This window comes from Lathamus discolor, chromosome 15 (genome assembly GCF_037157495.1).
Source record: "Lathamus discolor isolate bLatDis1 chromosome 15, bLatDis1.hap1, whole genome shotgun sequence".
Lineage (NCBI taxonomy): Eukaryota > Metazoa > Chordata > Aves > Psittaciformes > Psittacidae > Lathamus > Lathamus discolor.
In genome coordinates this window covers 2665588-2684172 of record NC_088898.1, presented here as the reverse complement: position 1 = coordinate 2684172, position 18585 = coordinate 2665588, and the positions used below count along the sequence as shown (strand labels likewise).

Genomic DNA, 18585 nt, shown 5'->3' with positions numbered 1-18585 from the left:
CGGCCAGGCATTTTTGGGATTTGCCTTTCTGAGGTGGACTGATTATTACCAGGTAAAACTGTTGTGGAGTGCACTGCTACAGACAGAGAAGCCATGTACTTTTGTGTGTTTGTGTAGAGGAGTATCCCCTAATTATGCAGACTTCTTCAGTGAATGATGAAGCTGAATGAAGGAGTCATTGCTGTTTATAGAACTCTTTAAATGAGAGACCGTCTTTTTTTTTTTTTTTCCCCTGTACAAGTATTCTGTGTGCTAGAGAAAAATAGCTGTTAAAACATAATAACAGATATGTCCATTTTCCAACATCTTTCATCATTTGTTGCAGGATCTTGATTTGATTTCTAGTATTGGGCCAACAGAAAGGCCACTGCGAGGCTGACAAAATGACCAGTTAAAAAAGAAAACACACACGAAATAGCACGGCTTTTTCTTTAAATTTAATATTGCATTGCTGGATTTTCCAGTATTTTAAATGAAAAATATATGTAGTTAGTTCCATGTTGACAATGTCCTTGAGGATTTGACAGTGAGATTTTCCAGCAGTTGCTCTTCGTTAGAATCCTGGTGATGTTTAATAAGGCAGCCAAACTGCTGGCACCTTCGGTTCTTGTTTGTTCTCCGAGGGCTCGGGGCTGCTGCAGTAAGCACATCGACCAGGGCTGATCATTACAAGGGCGTACGCCACCATGAATAAAAATGTCACACGTTTTCCCATCTCACAGCGGTACAAAATGTCAGTCCTGTCAAACAGACATTGCAGGTAGCAGTGAGCAGTCAGTACAAATTGGGAAGCCGAATATTCCCCCAGCTTTCTGATATTCTTCATCTGAAGCAGAAGAAAAACAGTTGTTAACCTATTAGCTGTGATTTTAAACTCTGCTGAGATAGTAGATGGATAGACTTTAACACATGGGAATAAATATATTCCTGGGGTCTGGGATTTTTTACATGTCTCTTCATCCATGTATGTTGAGAAACAGGATGAAAACAAGCCACTGCAAAATACACCTCATTTTGGTAGAAGTTCTTTGGAAATTGGAGCATCATCTCAGTGAGATTCTCTCTTAAACCCTTCACTGGTTTATCTCTGTGAATCATTCTGAACAAAACCTCCTTGGTGTTTGGCTAGTAATCCCAAAAGGGGACATGGTCCAGTGAGTTAAGGGAGCTTGCTTTCATGGTCCTTTCATCATGCAGAAAAGTAACAGACAGTCGTGATTTATCCTCCTTCTGTACACACGAAAGTTATGCTGCTTTCAGGCTAAGGCATACTATGCAATGTGGAGTCCACAGGATATGTTATTTTCTGGGTGTTAGACATGCCTTAGTACTGTGAATATACCTGTGTGTTCGCAGAGTTACCCACTACGATTAAGGCACGGGCATTGTCAATGCAGGATTCTGCTGTTACTGTAGGATCCAGAAAAAAATCTGGTGTGGACGGTGAGGTGTAAAGGATGTGACAAAATGTCAAAGAAATAACAAAAAATGATACCAAGTCACCAGTGGTTTTCCTAAAGAACAAGGAGAGCAGGTAAAATCGGCTGTGGGGTTCTATGTAAAAGCAAGGATCTCAAAGAAATTCACTTGGAAGTCCATTCTGTAAGTAGAAATGTCTTGGTTTTCCTCTGATACCTTCTCAGAACAAAAAATGGTGTACGAGTTGAAGCTTGTGAGCCATTGCAAATTACCCCTTTCCCCAGACAGCACTGCTGGCAGAAGCAACCTGCAAAAGGAAGGCTCAGCAAGGGACAAGTGTGTCAAAACACTACAGAAACAGAACAGACCAGTCAGAAACTGGATTAAGGAGTGCTAGCCTCCTCCTGGCTTATATATTTAGCCGTCCTCAGTATGATTCTTTGTCATTTAAGACTTCACTATGTATAAACAAAAAGGAAACAAAATATGTGAGGCTTTTTGAACTAGAATGACTCTAGATTGAATTCAGTATTTGGTGTTCTGTAGGCATCTGTTTCCTGTGGGAAGAAATGCCTACTACATGGAGCTTAACAGTGGTTTTCAAACTGTGGTCTACAGGCAGCTGGGATCTGTGCCAGGTAAATAAGAGGCTGTTGACAGTCATCTCCTTTGTAAAATGTCAGGAGTCTTCAAACTGGAAAGTGTTGAATAATATCATTTTAATAGCGTTTTTTTACAGTTTTAGAAGACCTGAATGCAGGTATAGATAGGAGGATGTCAGGATTTATTTTCAATTGTACAGCAGATAAAAAGTGAGATAAAAAACCCAAGTGGTCACAATCTCAAATTGTATTAAGTATCATCTTTTGGGGGTTTTGTACTGCTTTTTTGTGTAGCGTATGAACTTTCCTGTCACTGGAACTCAGAAATAACCAGAAGTCTTGACAGGTCCACAGATACCATTACAAGTTAACCACTGCTACGTAATATTCCTCCCATCAACATCATGCTGCTTTGGGGCATGGCCTGAATCTGTTGGTCTGCTCAACACTTACTGCACACATAGAAAAATATATTCATTTAGTTCTCAAAATCCTTCCTTTTTTCTGTAATTGCAGACGAAAGAAATAAAATACCATTTAGTTCTACAGGCAAGGGGTTTATTGTTTAAGCCCTGTGTTTTTAGAATAGCATCAGTTATAAACAGTAATAATGCACAGTAGGGTTACCTATGGGTTTAGGATTTGCTGTCCCTGTTTATAATACATAACAAGCAGATTGTAAGTTGTAGCTAAGAGGCCTATTTGCCTCATCCTGGTGGGACATTTTAGCTTGACAAGATCTATGTGATCCTGATGTCATGCTCCTGCTTTCATTCTTGGTTCTAGCAGAAATCTGTATCGTGTTAGCATCATGTAAGTCCTAGATGTAAAGCAAACTGTGGTATGTTGTACATTATAATATCTAGTAGTTTCAAAAGTTAGCTATTCTCTGTTTGCACAGTATGCGATTAATAGATGGACATTATCAGCACTGCCAAATGAGGAGGAGTTCTCAGTGCTCTGTGTCTAGATGCACCATAAAAAGGTAATTTTACCCTTGATGAGAATGGACAGAGTTTGTCTCAGCCAGGAGAAAGAAGCGACGAAGATAGACTTGCAGAAAACCCCTTTCTTCCCCTTTAGTAAAGAGTGAGTTTCCTCTCAGTGGCTTTGGGATGGACCAATGCATCTTTGGCAGTATCCCATGACACTAGATATGACTCAGACGCCTGAAATAAAGGTTCTCACTCAGTATTAGGGAAAACAGGGGCTTATAGGCACTTAGCTTTCATTTCCTTCTCTTACTGTCTACTTCTCCATTACGTAACGGAAGATTCCTGGCTAGAAAGGTAAGGAAAGAATCCTTGTTTTTTCTCATTAAACTAATCAGTGTTTAATTGTGGCAATTTCTGCTCCTTTCATAAATTCTTGGCACAGCTATAGGCATTGCTACATTTTTGCCAGATTCATTCTACCTTCCCAGTCTATGAATATGGCTTGAAAAATAAGGCATCCCTTAAAACATGGAGATTATTTTTATCACAGCACCCAGCAGATTTCTGTTGAAGTATTTCAGAGTGTAAATTAAAAATATATGCTGTAAAGCATGCACTGTTCTTGTCATCCCAGTTTGTGAGCTGTACATATGGGAGTATGTAAAGAGTAGTGTGCGTGCTATTATGTGGATGGATAATAAAACAGCTGCCTCATAGATTCCATCTGCTTTCTGTACTGAATCTTTGTAGGTACCATGCATTTTTCAGTGTTTTTATTTTCTCCCCTGTTTTTTTATGGAGTGTTCAGTTGAGGTCCAGCATATTCTCCCAAAGTCAGCACTTTTGCATCTTTTGCAGAGTGAGGTGTTTGAGCATGGGTACATTCAGGACAGGGCATCTCTCCTATGTCTGAATGTCTTTGAAACATGCTAGCAGTTTTTAAATCAGACTTGAGTTTCTGAAGGAAATAAGATATTCATATAGAAAAGCTTTGCTTCGGAAATTATTAGCAACACCCCTTGCTACTAATTGAGAATGAAAACGCTTGTTTCTATATGTACTGACAAACAACTTTTCATCTAGTTGTGTTTCCTTATGCATTTCTTCTAGTTGCACTTGTTGCTGCACATGAAATAGCACCTCTAATTTACTCATAAAGACTCTGTTTTGAATACCACTTTAAAAATATCTCAACAGACATCCATAATTAGTTTGAGATAATATTCTGCTCACAAGCTGTTACCTCGCAGGCTAAAAGTTATCTTTTCGTAATGTCGTCTTTAGTATAAAACCCCTAACTAGCTGTGTTGTTAAAGTTCCTTGCATATATAATAGCTACTTTGAGATGTGAGATCTACAATTTTTAAATAGTATTTTTTCATTGTAAAAATAAAAGTAAGAATTTTCTTCCCCCAACATCTCATTGCTTAAAATCACTTATCTGATAATTAGTAAAACAGTGCCAGATCTGCAGTGGTAAAATTGGCTTTCTGCAGATTTTCTGTCTTGTACCTTCAAAAGTATTTAGAACATGACAATTAAGAAAATACCTAGATTAAAAGGTATGTTGGTAAACAGCTATTGGTGAGAAAGTGCTAATTTAGACATTTCTCCTCTTCATAGAAAAAACTATAGTCCATACGTTTAGGAACATACCTAGAATAGCAATTTAGCAGCTTTTAGCAATGTAGCCATGTGGCGGTTTGTACCCATTCATCCTTACAGCACAGGTAATTAAGTCGATATTCCAACACAACTTCCCCTACTGACCTTTTAGAAACAATGTGTTTTGCTGCATTAACAAATTAACTTCAAATCAGTGGCTTTTCCAGTGAATATGGTCTTCATATAGTTCGAATATACTTGCTTATCCCACTCTTGTGACACATTAACATCAACATTAAAAATGAAGCTCTGGTAAAGGGCAGATAACTGTTATCTCCTGGTGCACCTCCACGTCAGTTACTCCTCACTGCCCTTTGCCTATTCCTTTCAATGCTTCAGAGCGCTGTTTTAAGCCATGCTATTTCCCTATCTGTATTTAATAGAGAGAACATGCTGCTGTGAATATATAGTTTTGTCTTACCATTCTGTTCATATCTCTTTAGGGTTCAGAAATGTAGTATGTGGTGCAACTCAAAATTAACTTCTCATACTCCACTTTGGTGGATAAGATAAATATAAATCTGAGTGCTGGATGTGACTGTGTTGTTACAAGTACTGAGGACACAGCTCTGAGAGTTAACAGAATGACTATTTAGAAGTCCAAGAGATGCAGAAGTTCCTACACTTTTAATCTCTTCCCAAATCCTCATTTTGTATGTGTCTTTATTGTGGAAACATACAGAATCATTTTCTTCCTCAGAGGTGAAGGCTTAATTTAATCATATGTGATATTTGCATCTCAGCTGGAAAAAATAATCCAGTGCCAGGATAAAGGATATGAATGTATCAGCTTCTGCAAAAGAGTAGTTCATTGTTGCCGAGTAGGTCTGCCTGTAACCATCACCCAGAGAAAACTGCCTCTGTCTGATCAGAAATGTCTGATGGACATTCTCACCGTGTATTTCTTGTGTCTGGTATCTTGTCACTTGCTGGCTGTTCTGGAGGAGAAATAAGAAACTTTTCAGTAGATTGGTGTAGAATTTTAGCTGCTGTCTGAGGAAAGCTTCTCAAGATGCTGGTGCAGCAGATGTCAGTGAAATAGCAGCTATCCATCGTTTCTTTCGCTGGCAAATCTTGTAGCAAGGTCATGAATTTGAATGATGATGATTTTTTTCTTAAGATAGCTCCATAAGGAGTTTAGATTATGACTCTTCAAAGCTATGGATTTATCAGTAAATTGTGGCTGGACTGAATTCCACCTGGAATTCAAGATGTCAGTCTGTGTGGCATTGATTTGTCATGTGATAACTTCAGTAAGGGAAGAGGAGAGTTCTGTCAATGAAAAAGTAAGTTTAGAAGAGCAGCAAGATGAATCAATGGTGATACCAACAGAAAGCTTAGTAAAAAAGGAGGAGAATGCTGGGAAGAAATGACTGCAGGTATGACATCACAGCTGAGCTTATAGGTGTAGATTGTGTTAAGAAATAGTCTGAATTGCAAATACTCAAGTAAAGATTGTTTGTTTTTTAATCTCCTATGTCACTTCATAAGGCCCAAATAAAATGGAAGCTCAGTAAGTGTATATATCATAAACATTGACAAAGTCTGTCTTCAGTATTCCTTGGTCCTAGAGTTGAGTAATGAAATGAGAATCACAGCTTATATTAAAGGGGAGAGTTTTTGGCCCTCTTGAATTGAGAAAATATTGGAAGCAACATGGGCTTATGCTTACCTTTCAGAGATCCAAAGGAAAGAAAAAGTGTACACAGTTTTGAGTTCTAGGCCAACACCATGATGTTTTAAGGTCTGACTTGCAATTGCTGATCACTTAGGACTAATGGGAGTGAAATATTAGTGCTGTGTGTGGTTTGGCTGATTCCCAAATCAAGGAAGACACTGCTAGCCATGACTTTAGGAAAATATCGGAATTTCCTACCTAAATAACCTGCTTGAGAGTTTTCTAATGTAGAAATGTTCACAATTTCTAGGTAAGTATAAGAGAAAAAATAACAAGGAGAAATACGTATGCAGGAGGCATGAAAAAATTGAAAAGAATAAATGAATAATAATTGTATCTTGGTTTCGTTCTTCATCAGATACTTTGCCTAAGCTGTTAGGTAGTAAGTGAAGCCCTCTTAAGTAACCAGAAAAGTGCAGATTTCAGGTTTTTCAGCTGTTCCGTTATGCTTCTGAAGAATAATGGACAGTAAGTATGCTGTGGTGCATAATGGAAGTTAGATATATTTCAAGATTGTGCTCTCAGCCTGAGCAGATATGATGGGAAGATACACAGCAGCCTAACTCGGCTCCTGTGACTGACCTGATTAGTACAAGGTGCAGAAGAGAAACAGCTCAGTAAGGCTAATGGCAACCATCTCAGCTAGCCACCCTGCCATGTCTCTCTTTGTTCTCTTTGTTTTCATAGCTGCTTTCTTGGAAAATACAGAGGGGAAGCTATCACATGGAATAATTCTGGCCTTGGCTCTCCATCCCAAGTGTCCTTTTTTGGTTGTGGGTTGGTTTTTTTTCCTCCCCCACGCGAGAAAGCTGAGCCAAGTACATGTGTGCAGTCTGGCACTCCTTCAGTGACAACACAAGTAAGGAGAAATGAACCAAAGGATGCAAAAATATAATTTAATGGGAAATTTGAAAGAGAAGTCTGAAAAGCTGCAAGAAGAGAATGAAAATGGTGTGAAAAATGGTAGGCTGGACTTGTACAATTACGCAGTGTAAGGGTAGTTGAGAAAAAATGTCTGTCAATCTAGAATAAAGGCTATGATGGTGAGAAGCTGAGAACTGCTAAGGTATGAGTCTGGAAGAGTTTGTGGAAAGAACTACAGTAATCTGCATAAGCTGTCTTTTTCTGTCTGAAGAAGCTGACTCCCACTGCCAGCTCCTGTTCTCTGTATGGCTGACAGGTTCTATCTGTGGAAGACACCATGGGCTAGGCCAGCAGTAATGCAGTAATCAGCATTCAAAGACATTCCCATGTCCTCCTCACTGAGGACTCCACTGCTCTCTGGAAGTGCCAGTATGTGCACAGAAGCTGCCACAGAGAGGATGCTAACTGTGATCTCATTCTCAATATCAAAGCTGTACTGTAGGATGGTTTTATTTAGAATCTCATTAATTGCCAGTGGATTCCTTGTCTAACAGAGTATACCTTGAGATGCCATCTGTGTGAGGAGAGTCATGCTGCTGACTCAGTCAAAAGCAACTGGATTGGAATAGCTCCAGTGCTGTTACAAAGCAGTGAGTTGGCCAACTGCTAATTTTAAAATTGAGAGACCAAAACAAGCATCTTAATGCACTCTTCTGTCTTCAGTAGAACCGTTGGTGATGAGGCTTTTAGTTTTCTTTAGAATGACAGTACACACTTTCCTCTAGGCGTTGCGTGTAAACCTTGGTCCAGTACAGCATCTAAACATGTGCTCATGTTTAACTGTGTGTGAATAGTTTAATTGACTTAGGGTTTTTTCTTGTACTCTTAAAAGCCTTTTCTGGTTTGAGGCCTTTACCATGAGTTTTCACAAGCACTAAAATCACTCTTGAGATTTTAGTGAAAGCCTTTTTGAATGTCCTGCTTTGCAGGTTTCTTTACATTTGCCTAAGTGTTGTCTAGAACACTTGGACCTTGAGGTCTAAGAATCCACCGTGAGCATTTTGTTGTCTCAGTAAATTTTAGATGCTCTGGTCTGGAGTGCTGATCCTCCTACCTTTTGGTTTATGTTAAGCCTTACATCAACAGGCAGCTATGGCTGTGGCACTCTGTAGGTCATGAGATTTGTCACTGGTTTTAGGGCGGGGGGGAAGGAAAAGAAAAAAAAAATTGCCTTTTGTGAGGTGAGTATGAAGTTAATTTCATGTTATCATCTACTCATACTACTTTTGCCACAAAATCAGAGGTGTTTTCATGTAGGTGACTTTAATTTAGTTTCCACTTTAATACAGCAGCAAAGACTCCGTCCGCCTCGGCCACCACCTCCAAAGATACAGCGTTCGTCTAGGCCCGTGAGTAGTTGGTAGTTTTGTCTCACTGCCACAGCTTAACACTGCCTGAATTACGCTCTTAGTAGCCTTACTAAACCTTGGTAGTTTGGATTGTCAAACTTTGCAAAAAAGCAATGTGTGAATTATGCTCCTAAACTCCCTTCTTCTCTGCTGTGGCACAGCCCTGGGACCTGCGTTTGTTCTGCTTTTCTTTGACGAGTTCTGCAGCTTTCAGTCAGTTCTGCAGGTAACTGATGCTGCTCTTGCAACATTTGGTTTTACTTTTGTGGTGATTTCTTAGAGTCTTGCTAGGCCAGCATAAGTTTTTAGCCAGTGAACTTTTGAAGACTTGCACTAACCTCAAATATGAAAGGAAGCAGAAGTCTGAAGAGACTTAAAATTAATTTGGGACACTTAATTTTTCTCCATAAAGTAGAGGTGTGAATACACATGAAGAAAGCAAAATCTGTATTAGGGTGGTAGAACATTAGTTTCACATTATGGATGATATATGTAGACTCTGTGTGATGTAGTGTAAAAAATGTAGGCACAGCACATTGGTGAGAGGAAGTGACTCTGGAAGAGAAGAACGCAGACATTATTCTCAGCGCAATACCTGCGCTGTGTTAGGCAGGGATACCTTATCTCAGCAGTTTTTCATTCAAATCTAACTGTAGGACAGTTGTCACATACTAAGTATACCAGATGGCTTTAAAGCTGGACACTCTGCTGCACCAGTGTTTCATTGTTTTTTTAGTAGTACAGGCAAGCAGTTTCAGCTTAGAAGGGGAGTTGGGTTTTGCAACAGCCTTGGAAGATACTTATTTCTGTTTTGGACTGTTGCTTTATGAATACAGTTTCCCCAAAGGCAAATACATCTTACTCCTTGCTTCCGTATTACATACATGTATGTGCATAAGAAATAAATGCAAGTTTTCAAATCTAATCTTGCTAAAACTTGTTAAAGATATGTTTTGGATGAGCAGGCAACTGGTTAACAAGTGCACTCGGGTGTGTGTTAACTTTTGATCTTTGGTGCATGTTTCCTATGTTACATTTCAATAGCATGTGTTTCTTTTCCTCCCTCTTTTTAACTCTGGGTGTTTAGCCTAACAGAGTCACTTGTATGGATTCCTGCTCTCTGAAGATTTCTGTTTTCTGTGTTTAAAAGGTAGCATTGACTATGCTTGTATGTGTTCTCTTAAATGTAATTAATGTGGGAGACACTAGGAATGAACTTTCCATGGTACTGTGGGGTTCCCATAGCCCTCTTGTTTTGTGTTTGGCAGGTGTATGAGGGCACACTGTGACTCTTCTGTACAAAAGTTGCTGAACAGTATTGTTCAGATTAAGTAATTTATTTTACATCAAGTCCTGCTAAGACTGTTTAATCTCCCAGCTGTAGTGCATTAATAGTCCTCACTATAATGTGTTCGTGTCAACTGTCTTTGCTCCCAATGTGATTGATAAAAGGTTGGAAATGTAATAATAAAAGCTCCTGTTGCATTCATCTAGCTGTGTCAGTAAGTGGAACAGAAATGCTTCATTCATCAAGAGGAAATTCAAGATAAATGCAAATTATTATAATCACTCCCAAAAATATGCTTGTACCAAATATACATAAATTTGTTGTTGTTCAGAACTGTTATTTGGCTTTTAATAGTTGAAACACATTTTTGTGTGTGTAAATAATACTTTGTGCAGGCTGCTTTTTCCCTCCCTTAGTCTTGGCATGTATTACAGAGGTGGGTATCGGCAAGCAATTTACCCCAGGCTTTTACAGCAAGCACTGAAAGAGGAGACCAGGTCCTGCTCTTCCAACCAAGTCCATGCAATACCAGAATTCCTGAGAAATCCTTACTGGTTTCAGGATGTATCTGTTAGGAGGAGGAATCCATGGGCACTAGTCCTTGCAATATGAGTCATTGCTAATGCTAAAAACAAAAACACAGACCAAAGAAAGGTTAAGGAAGCAAAACAGATATGTTCTTTACATTCTGCTGTTTTGGAAGTGTGTAGTGGTGGTATTATAAGAGAGAGAGAGGGTTGTTGCTTATAATTAATAGAGATCTGTTTGGATTAATAGTGGCTGTTTGGAAACTTCATTCAATTAGAAAAAGTTAAAATATAATAATTATGCATAAAGTTGATGGAGACAGCAATAAGCACATTTAACCCTTCTCTACTGGATGTTTACCTTTATTCTTTTAGCTGTGTGCTCATGTAATTGGATTTCTTTCGTACTTTTGCATTTGATAAGCATTTAACCCTGCCTATTTGGCTACATAAGACTCCAAATCCAGCAAGAAATTGGCTTGATTCCTGGCTTTCCCTGCAGTCCCCCATGAACAATGCTCTAAATCCTGCTTAGCATGTCACCCTGCACTTCACTGGTCTGGTGGCCCCTGGAGCCATCCCAAACTCTCATCTCTCTCCCCCATCACCCTCACTCCCCCAAGGAACCACCCAAAAGGTGAAAGTGTTCACAGCATGATGACAAGCCCGCTTTACACATCATCTTCCAGTTCAGATTTAATTAAACAGGTTTCTTTCTTCCTCTCTTTTTCTCTTTCCCCTTCTCGCTCCCTTCTCCCCCCAGTCCCTCTCGCTCCTCTCCCCCCTCTCCTGCACGCACTGGCTCTCTCTCGGTCTCTCTCTCTCTCTGTTTTATCAACCCTAATGAAGCAGTATTCTTCATCGATCCTGCTGATTGCCAGCCCATTCCTTTTGTTTGTTGGCACCGAGCCATTCTGCCGCACTCTGACAGCTCAGCTCGTCTAATTAGCTCTGTTGTTCTTTTCCCCATGTTTCACCACGTTGCAAGTTCAGTTGAAGTTGCCACAAACTTAATCCTTCCATTCCTGCCATAAATTCACATTCTTAAGCCGTCTTTATTGTAGAGAGGAGCAGCCTCGTGTGGGGACTGATCTTCAAGACCTTAACATCTGACCTTTTCATAAGCCCTTTTTCCTAAGAAATGGTGGCAATACATCTTTGGATTTCTTCATCATATCTGCTGTACACCATTTCCTTTGAAATGAAAATTCAGTACAATAATCTTGCTGCTATCTTCTGCATACTGGTGTGTAGTGCAGAAACACGACACACATTTCAGTGGCTTTTTCCTGGCAAGAAAATTTGAGGTTTATGTGCCTGGGAAAAGGAGAGAAAACCTAAAAGCCCAGAAGCTCTCTATCCCCAATAATAAAAGCACAAAACCAGAAAAAAAAACCAACAACTAACCAACAAAAACTTGCTGAGGTGGGAGGAAATCTTCATCTATTCTATCATTGCACACAAATTCATTAGTCATCCTAAGAGCGCTTATGCTGTCGGCCTAAACAGCTTCCTTTATATTCTGGCTATTAAGGGAGCACAAGCGCAGGGAGGTCAGGAGTTGAGTTGTATTCCTAACTTTACTTGAGGGATTTGGGGATTTCTTTTGAAACTAGCATTTAGCTAAGCCAACAAATTGGACTCCGTTTCAGGTAAGGTAGTACTTGTTTAACAAAAAATGGAAAGCTTCTTTGTACAGCCTGACCCTGATGCTGCAAATATTCATTCCCACAGTTGGTTCATAGTTATAGGTTCATCAACAGGATTACTCACGAGCATGGGTAGGCACATCCATAAACTTTGCCCATATAGTAATCATAAGCGTTTGTACCGTTTATTGAAGTAGAGCTTGTTTGCTTGTGGAGTTAATGTAAGTAAATTAAGTTTGATTTCTGACCATTAGAAGGTGATGGATATGTTATTTAAGATTGTATTGGCAGCAACATCATCTTCCACAGAATAGCTCTAGATTTTATTACACACAGCAAAAGATAAAGTAACATAACGTTAGGGGTGACTATGATAATACATCTAGCAAGGGTTTCTGTTCAGCTGCTGAAAGGAAGCAGATTTTTAATGAAGAATGAGCCATGTTTTCCCTGTTACAACAATTATTCTAAGTACAGATTCTTTCAGTGCTGTGTTACACAGAAGTCTTGACTTGAGAAGTTGGGTTTTATCCTCTTTGAACAAGAGGACAAAAGGATCATGCTGTCCAAGCTGAGCTCCAGTTTCCAATATAATGTATAGCAACACACAGGAGTTTCCAGTTGTACTCTATCAACAAACTGTATGACAGGAAGCTCACATTTAGGGTATTTTTTATCAGAAATTTAGCCCGCACCAAGCTGGACAGTGGAACAAATTTCTGTTGCTTTGCTAATAGCTAATGGGCAGTGACAAGCATATATATTTCATTTGCTAGACAAAAACATGTGAGGATTTTTTCTCCTTACACAAGTTGTGAGTCCCTGTAGTTTATATTCATGCTTCCTATTCATTTGTATATCTACATTAATTTGTAACATTGTTGTGGCACAAAAAAAGACACATTGAATGGAGGATACCTTTAAGATAACAGTGGTTACACATCTTTTGTTATTTAGGTCTGTCGTTCAATCTATTTGATGAAATGTCTTCTCTATGTGTGTGTCATAGGTTCGCCCACCAAGACCTCATGTTGTTAAGAGACCTAAGAGTAATATTGCTTTGGAAGGACGAAGGACTTCAGTCTCCAGTCCAGAACAGTAAGTACTTCGCTGCTCTTCTTCTCTCTACCTGTGACAGCAAGCTGAGTGTTCAGAACTAGCCAAAGGAGAAATTAAAAAATACTACTCATCAAAGGTTGGTTGTTTTTTATTTTGTTTTTATTAACTAAAAAAAAAATTGGTTTTCAAGTTTTGGAACATTATAGAGGAAGTGTGAAAAAGCAAGAAACTGAAGTGTACTTCCTGGCATATTCCGGATTGCTAGGTTAGACATCATCTGATCAGCCTTGCTCTGGAAAAGTTTTCAGGTTTTGGAGATTTGTTCATTTCTTTGTTGTTTTGTTTTGAACTATGCTTTAAATGCAATTGTGAGCCACCTCCTTGCAAATCCACTGTTCCTGCCAGGCTTTATCTGGAAGATACAGGATTATTTGTTTCAGTGATGGCAGTAAGGGTTGTCACCATTAACAGAAGGTCTGTAATGAGCTCTATAGTGAAGGCTTACAAAACTTAACTGTCTTGCATAGTACTAGCAAATTTACCACCTTCTTATATTTGACTGTCATGTAAACAGGGATAATGTTCTAAGTAAGTTGTACTGGTGTATCCTACTGCTCATGTATAAAATGTGTTGGTTTCCAGCATCTCTCTTGCTCATAGGAACACGATATTCTGTTACCTTGAAGATGTGTTTTTCCAGATAGTTTCGTGAATGTCACATATCAAAGTACTTTTTTTCAAATAAGACGGTGCTGTGTATTGCTGCAGATATTCTCAACATGTTGCTATAGTTGAGTTAGCAATAGGCCATTGAGTGAAAACCTGAAAAGAGAATGGATATATTGAACCTTACCAATATAGCCCAAAAGACATTATAGTGTGTAATAAATGTACATGTAGGCTGCATCAGTGCACATACTGGATTTAAAATTATTTGGATTCTTTGGAGTGTAGCTACTTAACTGCTCAGAGGTACAAAAGAGTCACCAGCACCATGTTCTGGTTGGGAGTGGAGTAGCATTTTCCAAATGTCCAGTGTTGTGGCATTGCCTTGACATGGGAAGTCACACTGGAACTGCTCAAAGACTAAAAGCAGAAGACTAAGGGGCTGCAAGATGGTGGCACGGGTCTAGTCTGTCACAGAGATTTCCTTGGAAGTTGTCTGCACCTGCGGTGCAAAGTAATTGCTTATATCATAGCCACTTTGCATTATTTATGTCCCATGGTGTGGTTGCTTTATTGTCAGTAAAGTGCAATGCTTTAGCTGATAAAGGTTATGGGGGATATTTGTTGTATTTGAAGATACTAAAATCCCATTAAAAAAATAAATTGTTGGTTTCCTTAGACACACCTTTTCCCCACATGTGTGCCAGTTCCCTGTCACCACTGTTATAGGGTAGAGGTTGGGAATAAGAGGTAGAGGTTGGGTCCCCTCTTGTCCTCCCAAAGTTAAGTGTGTGGCTTGGTTTTTCCCAGCCACTTTAGCATGGGGAGGTGTTCTTGCTTTTAGCTTAAACGAACGGTCACTGTTTAATTCTACCAGATTATTTATCCATTTTGTAGTGGAATTTGGTTGCCCTCTTGTGGAGCAGATTGCAAATCCTGCAAAAGGGCTTGTATGGTTACAGGGTACCTGGCCCTGCACAGATTATAGCAATTCTTAAAAGTTTTTTCTTAATTTCATATGATGACTCTTTGCATGTAGGTGAAAGGTAATTGAGTCAATTTAACCATTAGATGTGTTTCGTTGGAAAAAATAATGGATCTTTAGATTGACATTCCAGTATGGCTTACTGCTAACGTGTATGTTCAATTCCTGCCAGTATCAGACCAGCAACAACCATAAACCTGAATTATAAATATAGTATTTATAGTAATGCTAGCAACACATTGAATTAAAATTATTATTTTACGTTGGTTTAATTTATTGTTTAGAGTCTTTCACAGAGTAAATTACTAAAAACAATTGTGAAAACTATTTACAATAATCTACAAAAAAGAATGAAGATTCTTGGTAGCTGTAAGATGACTTGTTTTGCTTCACAGGCATTATACAGATACATTTTTCTATCTTATAAATGTGGAAGAAAACCAGATAATGTGCTCATACCACTGACACTGGCTATATGGTACCAGTTGTGGTCTCTTCCTGATCTTTCACAGTTTTCCGTATTTTATCCAGTTCAGATGCAGTGTCACAGTAGGATTGGATGTATTTTCATTCTTTGCTGTATCAGCTTCAAGTGGCAAAACAAGCTTTGACAGAACTACCTCCAGTCTGTTGCACTCAGCTAGATCTCCTGTAAAGTGTTTGCTTAGGGTGTTCTGACAAAACCAAGTTGGGACAGTAGGGAGACAGGACACACAACACACACTTATGATGAGAACAACACCAAAGTGGTGAGTTTGGAAGTACAAGTGGAGGAAATATCTAACCGTGTACTTAAATAAAGCTCAAATAAATGGCTAAACTAAGAAATAACTTCAGGTGAATGCGTTTGAAATGATTCAATAATCCCAACCTTTTTCCTTACTATTTATCTCAAAATGACATTTTGAAAAAATGAAAAGTATATTTTCAAGTAGTAATTAAGGATTTTCATGACAGGTTTCACAAACTTTCTTCTTTTCTGTCCCAGTAAGAATCTTCCTCTATTGTTCTGAAATGAAAATATAAAGTCAGGTGTTGTCTCTTTAAAAAGTCCCATGTTCTCTGTGAATGAAACCACCCCAGTATTGTGTTTTCACTCATTACTCAGCAGCCTTGGTGTACCCCTGCTGTAGATCAGAGTAGATTCCATGGAAGCAGCAGCACTGAGAGGGTGTTTTTCTTAAACAAAACTTTACCAAAACTAAATTATTAGTGCTGCTTCCAAAACCAAATAATTATTAGACAGTTACGTTTTCCAAGTACTCGCATATGGGATATGTTTATGAGTAGGAGCTTCCGTTCAATGAGAAGCTTCTTTCTGCATTTAAAACTAACACTGTCATTTTGGTATTGAATGACTATTTGAAGGCATCAGAGACTTTTCTCAGCATATATAACTCATCAGCCCAGGCTGCCCTTATACATCTTCCCTGCAGTCTGTGGAAGAAGGATCCTGGGACAGGTACCACTAACCACAGACACTCTTGTTGCCCAGGGAGCATGTTCCACGGGGCAGCTTCTTCACCATTTGTAATGTTGCATGTCACCTCTGAAAACCAAGCCCTTACATAGGCGGCCTTTTAGTTGTTACATTTGTTAGTACATTTCTTATGATACAAGGAAACTTGTATCTTCAGTTACATAAGTTAAACTTCTTTATTTGTATAAAAGAAAACTGTTGGTTTGGGGTATGTGTGCTCAATTCTAATCAATCTTCAATTAAAACACAGGAGGGTGGGAGCAGTGACTTAAAAGAATTCCCAAGATGATGGCTAATGTCTGTTGTTAAACCATTATATTTAGAGGAGCTGGTGGAAGAGCTGTTGTTTCCTTCATCAGATTGTTCAGTAGGTTCTTTTTGCTATTTCAATAGGAAGATTATTTTTCTACAGCTTTATTGATAATTCAAGGTTTGTGATGTTTAGCATTTTTCAAATTCTGAAATTTAATCTAAAATTTATAATTTTTTTAAAAAGTCTTTTAGTTATAAAATAACAGGAAGGATTTGTAGACGAGAGGTCAGAAAATGCTGGATTACCACCTGGGGCAGTCCTAGACACATGGGACATTGCTCCTTAAATACGAATTAGTTGTTCACAGAAATACGATGTTGCATTTTTAACAGATAAGCAGGTTTTTGAGAGCTCTCTTTTACACCACAGCAAGATTTCCTATTAAATGTGGAATAGGCTTCCAGAGGGCTCTAGGATCTGTCTTCTGTAAGTGCCAACTAGCTGGCTTCCAGGGCATGCAGAGTGGGAGGAAATTAAAATAGGAAATCAGAGGGTCAGGCTCACAATTAACAGCATGTCAAAAGGCTCTTGGGCTGGCTAAACCCATGTCAGTGCTGCAGCAGTTCATTATGGCTTTCCACAAGTCGGGTAGGACTGAGTAGAGAAGCTAATGGCTTTCCCTTGTATCACCTGAATGAAAATAGGCTGCAGCGCAATAGTGGGTTATTACACTGAATTTAGTATGAAGTCAGCATGATGGCAGGGTTGAATGATACAGGCTCATAAAGTACATTAAATTCCAGTTGTTGTAACCAGGCTCTTGGAGCTCTGACACACAGAATGTGTGTGTATGGTAAAGGTTTTCCATGGCACTGCTGCAAGCAAGATCTCTACTTCGGAAGAAAGTTGAGCCAGCAAGTGCCCATATGAGCAAGGATGGCTGCAATCAGAAAGAAAATACTGCAGGGTATAGCAGACAGGGCTCACTGTGTGTGCTTTTGTTCCTCTCCCTTGGGAAAACTGGTGGACGGGAAGCTAGATACAATGAAGGTGGCACCAGGACAGCAAAGGGACAGCAAACAAGAAAGAAACATTCAAAGAGCCATCAGGTTCTGTTGCAGGCCTTGCTGAGCCCAAACCACAGCATAAGGCAAGCAGGGCTGCCCTGGGGAGCCCTGCTCTGTCCCAGTATGATGGTTTAAAAGAAGCTTTAATTTTGGGGCCTATTTCCGCTGTCTGCTTTGGAGTGAACCTCCCAACTGTATGAATGTAACAGCCTGCCTTTGTCAAGGGATGAGATCGCTGCAGGGGAAATGGGTGAATAGATCCTTAGTACCGTGTAATAGGACAAAAACGTGAAATGCCTTTGTAGAACCTCACATCTAGATCTGTCAGAGCAGGCAGAGGTGTCATCCAGCTGGTTCCCACGTTAAATTCTATGTTAGTATTTCCAACTCTCTAGAACATTTGTAAAAAGTTCTTAAAGACTATTAGTTACTGCCATTCCTGGGTACAGGGATCGCAAGCTGGTGCTTTTGCTGTCTGGTTGGATGACTTGTGATACGAATTGTTTTGTCGTTTCTAATTTAAAATATCCTTTATGCTAATGGTTTTGTTTTTCTGGAAATGCTCTGCTCCTGTGAACATTCACAGTATACCAAGTGGCACTTTAAAAATCAAATGGATATTTTACTGTTTGTGTTAGCTCGCACTCAGTCGTCCTGAGTATTCAGAGTAAGCAGGAAGGAATTCCAGTGATAGGTCTGGGCTTTGTTCACATTGAATAGTTACTGGGTAATCCCCTCAGTCCCAAGTCTCCTATTTCATACTGGCAAGAAAAAGCCTGTGCATCCAAATTCCTCATTCTCTTCATTTTACTGTCTAAGAGGGACAAATTCCTTAATTCCCTTGAGCTACTGTAGAGTTAGTCTTTAAAAAAAAAAAAATAAAAAAAATTCTCCCTCTAAATTGGGAAGCCCGTTTTTAGGAGAAAAATGACAAGTGCATACTGCCCCTTTGTACCATGATCTCTATAATCAGGAAAAAGCAACAAGGTTGTTAAAAAACACAAACTTAATTTTCTCATAGCCAAAATCTCTTTTTAAA

The 18585-nt window shown here is 39.1% G+C and overlaps 1 protein-coding gene across 9 annotated transcripts in view; it reads left to right on the top strand.

The window, feature by feature from the left end:
* Positions 1–18585, top strand: part of DENND1A (DENN domain containing 1A) — a 192089-nt gene that overhangs the window by 164203 nt on the left and 9301 nt on the right. For 3 of the 9 annotated variants that reach the window (XM_065695816.1, XM_065695809.1, XM_065695813.1), the window contains exons 20-21: positions 8513–8572; positions 13046–13134. In XM_065695816.1, coding sequence (XP_065551888.1) covers positions 8513–8572; positions 13046–13134 — 149 coding nt within the window. Of the gene's footprint in view, positions 1–8512; positions 8573–8733; positions 8799–13045; positions 13135–18585 lie in introns of all 9 variants that reach the window. The other 6 variants (XM_065695817.1, XM_065695818.1, XM_065695810.1 and 3 more) reach the window with 3 other exon arrangements.